The sequence below is a fragment of the Cupressus sempervirens genome, chromosome 7, assembly GCF_028749045.1.
Source record: "Cupressus sempervirens isolate cs-2001-9-10 chromosome 7, ASM2874904v1, whole genome shotgun sequence".
Classification (NCBI taxonomy): domain Eukaryota; kingdom Viridiplantae; phylum Streptophyta; class Pinopsida; order Cupressales; family Cupressaceae; genus Cupressus; species Cupressus sempervirens.
The window spans coordinates 873527360-873532425 of record NC_143124.1 but is presented as its reverse complement, the minus strand read 5'-3'; the positions used below and the strand labels follow the sequence as shown (position 1 = coordinate 873532425).

The 5066-nt window shown below is 34.6% G+C and overlaps 1 protein-coding gene across 1 annotated transcript; it reads left to right on the top strand.

Annotated features, from left to right (window-relative positions):
- Positions 1-2582: 2582 nt before the first annotated feature.
- On the top strand, positions 2583-3674 carry LOC149550238 (cytochrome b561 and DOMON domain-containing protein At5g48750-like). Its single transcript, XM_089793331.1, has one exon. It carries the CDS (start codon positions 2770-2772, stop codon positions 3529-3531), a length of 762 nt encoding a protein of 253 aa, XP_089649457.1. The 5' UTR covers positions 2583-2769; the 3' UTR covers positions 3532-3674.
- Positions 3675-5066: the final 1392 nt, after the last annotated feature.

Below are 5066 nucleotides of genomic sequence, written 5' to 3'. Positions count from 1 at the left end.
TTGTATATAAGTTATTTGTAGTGTTCCTGATTTATTTTTCCTTTGATCTGAGTCTTTCTCTGTCATACAATTTTCCTCTCTATATTCTCTTAGTTTTGTTGATTTTGACATAGATATGATTACCTCTTCATATACCTTTTCACTATTGTTTACATTTCCTTGCTCAACTTCTAGCAATGTTCTATCCTCCTTTGTTTGTTGTAGTCCTTTGCCATTAGTTGCTAAAGACTCCATGTTCTTATCCGAGCTCTGATTTGATGTTGTGGGACTCTAGTCTCAGTTAGATTCATTTTGACCTAAATGTGATTCAAAATTTCTATCTTAATTTACTTATTTTCTTTTTGATCTTGATGTCTTTTTTTGTACAATTTGACCATTTATTTCCTATGTTACCCTTACTTTCTTTGTTTTATCACCCTCTTCTTTGTTTTCTTGGAGATCAACTTTCTCAATTTTTTGATCCTGAGTAGATTTATTGAGATTTTCTACATGCATCTGTTCTCCTGTGACTATTTAATCATTAATATTGTTTTAAGTAAGTAAAAGATCATGTGTTAATCTACTACAAATCTTCAAGCTGGAATTTAGGTCTTCTAATAATCCATTTTCTTTTTTACACGAGGTACATTTATATAACCTAGTTTTTTTTGTTGCATCTCTTCATACACCCTAGTTTTGGCTTTTGTGACAACTTGCCCTTGCAATTGGCCTCCTTTGTTCCCCGTGTTGTTGCAATTTATTTGCCTCAAATTTCATGGAGTCTAACAAGGTTGGGAAGGTATTGTTGTTGGTGTTTTTCAATTGATTGTTCGCTACTAGTAGTAATACTTTCTTTTTGGATTTTTGGAGCAAATCTTGCTGGTTGTGTTTACCTTTCTTTCCCTCTGCTAATTTCTTCCCTTTCTCTTCGTGTAAAGATGTCAGGGCTTCAAAGTTGTTTTTATGTTGAAATGTTGGGTTTTTTTCCTTATTTTCTACCCTGATCTTAACTAGTCGCTAGGCTTCATTTTGTCCATGAAAGTGTTTCTGCCCAACTTTGAATTTCTAGGGTTATCTTCCCCATTTTCATTCTTGTGGAGGGAAATTGCATTGATTTCTTTGATGTGGTTGTTTCTTATGTCTTTCTAGATCGATAATGTATTATGTTCCTCCTTGCCTGAAACTAGATTTAGGGTTTCAAATTTATTTGAAGTGTGTAGGGGGCCATGTATTTAAAGTTACCAAAATATTCATTCAACTGTGTTTTCATAGTTTTTTGTAAAAAGCTCATAAGTTTCTTTTTCGCAACTTCACTTGCGAAAGGCAAAGTCATTTTTTATTGCAAAATTTATAACTACACTATTTTATCATATAATTATAGTTTTTAAATTTTGCAATAGTTTTATTTTTGAACTTTTTGTATAAATAGAGTTTTGCTTCTACCTTCAAAAAATTAAAGGAGTTCAGACCTAAATTCTAAAAGTAATACTCTCAATCTCAATTATATTTTTGTGTAAAACTAATACTTTTTAACTATTAACAATAAATTTTTAAAATAATTTAGAATTTACTTTAAATATAAAAGTTATTAACATTTTGATATATTAAAAGACATTTAGAATTAGTATTAAAGAACAATCATTTTTTAAAATATTATTTGTTTTAGATTCTATTAATAATAATAAAAAATAAAAAATAAAAAAAGGTCATTTTAATTGGTCCAAAACAACCATAGAAAAAAACATAATAATCATTTTTTAATGCATGATATTATCATAACGCTCTATTAATTATTTTTGGCTCCATGACCAAGTCACTAAGTTTCCCACTTACTTTTCTAATGCATGATAATTACAATAGCATGCAATGACTATTTTAAACTCAATTACCAATCTCAAGAGAACCCACTAAGTTTCTATTTCTTAAGAATTAGTTATTTGGCCCTTTATTAACAATGACAAAATTGAAAAAATAATAATAAGTCTTACAAAATAATACCCAAAAATACAATAAACATTTTTCATTAATGATAAATACTATAACAGTACCTTTATTACCAACTCCAAGTCACAAGTTCTCCCACTAGCCTTTTCAGTGCATGATAAATACCATAACAGTACACTCACTATTTTTGTACTAGTCACAAATTCCTCCACCAACCATACATTGGCTATTTTAAGTTCCATTGCCAAGTCACAAAATTACTATTAAATTAATAAAAACAAAAAAAACACCCAAAGAACACCAGAAATTGAAAAATTAAAAATAGTGCATTTAAATAAAAATCATACACCAACCACAAAAGTACTATTAAATCAATAAAAGCAAATAAAAAACCCAAAAATCCTAAATATTTGAAAAAACAAGAAACAGTTTTATAAATCCAAAAATAATATCGATGAATAAAAACAATGCTTGGCTACACAAACTCTTAGAAAAAAAACGTCCCTTTCAACTTTATTGGGCGATAATAAATATAATATAATTAAAAAATCAACCTTTTCAACACAGTTCTGTTCACGCCAAAGATGATGATCATCCCTCCAAAAAGCAACAATGATGGAGCGCACTGGCAAAACAGTATAAGACAGAGTGTCGAATCGTGTTAAAACAAAAACACCCAAAATTATTGAAATTAAATTCTCTGCGAGAGCATCCAATGCTGCCCTAATTTAAATTCATAATCGCCATACAAATTCCGCTTAATTAACAGTGCTCAGTGATCAGTTCTGAGCGCTACAATTTCCGTAAATCGTATTGAGGCTCTGAGAGATTTGGAGTGGTGAAGAAATGGGAACCGCTGGAACTTTCCTGAGACTGGCATGGTGGGGCATTTTTCTTGTTTCTGTTTCGTATGCGCAGAAATGCCCGAGGGTGTTCAACATGACGTCCGGAAGCGTGAAAATGGTGCACTGTAAACATCTTCCGCAGCTTGGGGCAACGCTGTCATGGACATATCATGGAGAAACAGGGCAAATAGACCTGGCATTCAAAGCAAAGCCGGCCAGGGAGGGCGGATGGGTAGCGTGGGGTATAAATCCGACGGCCCTGAGAATGGTGGGAACTCAAGCTTTGCTCGCTTTCAGGCAGAGCAATGGCAGCATGTTTGTGAACACATATAATGTTACCTCAAAAGGGGGCGGATCTCCTCCTCTTGTGCTTTCTCGCTTGAGCTACCCAGTCTCCAATCTGAGCTCCGAGTATCGCCGCGGCTCCATCATAATCTATGCAACTCTTCTTCTTCCTTCCAATAAAACCCTAGTTAATCAGGTTTGGCAGGTCGGGCCGGCTGTTTCCGGCACACGGCCTGAAGCTCATGCATTTGATGCTTCCAATTTGATGAGTGTGGGGAAAATTGATCTTCTCAAGGGCAAGATCCCTCAAGCTCCTGCTCCGGCACCCGGGCCTTCGAGTGGGGGTGTGAGTCCTTCTGGTTCTCCTTCTAATGCCGCAACTGCTCCTACTGGTAAAAGCGGAGCCAATGCACGGTCTACCGGTTCGTGGATTTCGTTCGCTTTCATTGCTCTGTTTGCAGCTGCTTTTAGCTTTTGACGCAGATCTGAAAACCCTTTTTTGTCAGTTTAATTTTAAGGAGGCTAAATTTAAGTCATTCAATTTGTAAGTGCTTTTTTGAGCACGCCCCTGTTTAGTGTGGATTTACATTCAACAGTTAATTTATTTGTGTTTGGATCTTACCATGGCATTGTCTATGTGAAAATTCTGTGCACACTGTGGTCTGATGTTAGTGTTTTTGCTTGGATTTACATTTTCGAGAAAATTGGGTTATAGGATTTTGGCCTGTGTTCATATGTAATTGGACCTGAGTAATTTGGATGATGGTATTTTGGCCTGGATTTACATCTTTGTTCAACTTGTTTAATTATTTTGCCCTGGATTCACATTTACATGCAATTTGAGCGGCTAGTATTTTCATCTGCTCTTACATTCACAAGCAGTTGGCCACCGCATTTATCCAGAATCTGGTTTGCTTTTGATTGGTGTCTGTAAGTAATTTTTAGTGGTGATTTGCATTTACAATTAACTGGTGTTCTTCGCAGGATAAAGCCCTCAACTTCATTTGGTCTGTCATTGATTTACATGTAATTGGTTCAGTCGTATACTTTATCTTTTTAAAATCCTGATTTAAATTCAATGCTTTGTCCCATTTGAAATCATTTTCTCTGTGTTAGCGTTCGGATTGTGTGTTATTCAAAATCCGTTTAAACTTCTTCATCTCCATTTGATTTTGGTGTTTTAGTATATTGGCCTGGAGGTGTTCCTTCCAGAATTTGTTTGTGTGTTCGTTTACATTTACTGTTAGTTCGGAGGTGTTCTATTCAGATTCCAGAATCTGTTTCGGTGACAATTTACATCGACAAGAAAACATTCCTTCTTCTGTCCAACATTTGCTTAATATTCCCTGCATTCACGAAAAGTGGGTCAATCTTCTATCCAACATCAGTTTAAATTGATAAGTAGGAGATGATTTCCACAGCTAGTCAAATTGTGATGTGAATATCAGGATTTAACTGTGTGATTTTTGAGTCAAACTCGATGACCCATGTTTCACGAGTAGTGATTCAACATGAATCCATCTCTCATGAGAATAAATGGAACACTTAGCACTCATTGGATCTAGGTGATGCTCCTGGTGCTTCACCCCTGTGAGCATCACCTAGATCCAATGAGTGCTAAGTGTTCCATTTATTCTCATGAGAGATGGATTCATGTTGAATCACTACTCATGAGACATGGGTCATCGAGTTTGACTCAAAAATCACACAGTTAAATCCTGATATTCACATCACAATCAGTTTAAATGTTTGGACCCTCTTCTGAATGTTTGTTGTGTTTGTGTTTTCATATATAAAAGTAATCATCTGTTTTTTGTTCAAAATCTACTAAACACATAAATACCAGCTTTGTTTGATGTGAATGTCGATTCTTTTATACAATTCTGAAAATCTAAGAGCAATTGATCATTCCACGGGAGAAAGGCTTTAATCAATTCGAATTTGATTGAAGGCTAGTGTTTTTATGTGTATTTACAGTTCAAATCTACCTAAAATCTGTTTAAATTCCTCTTT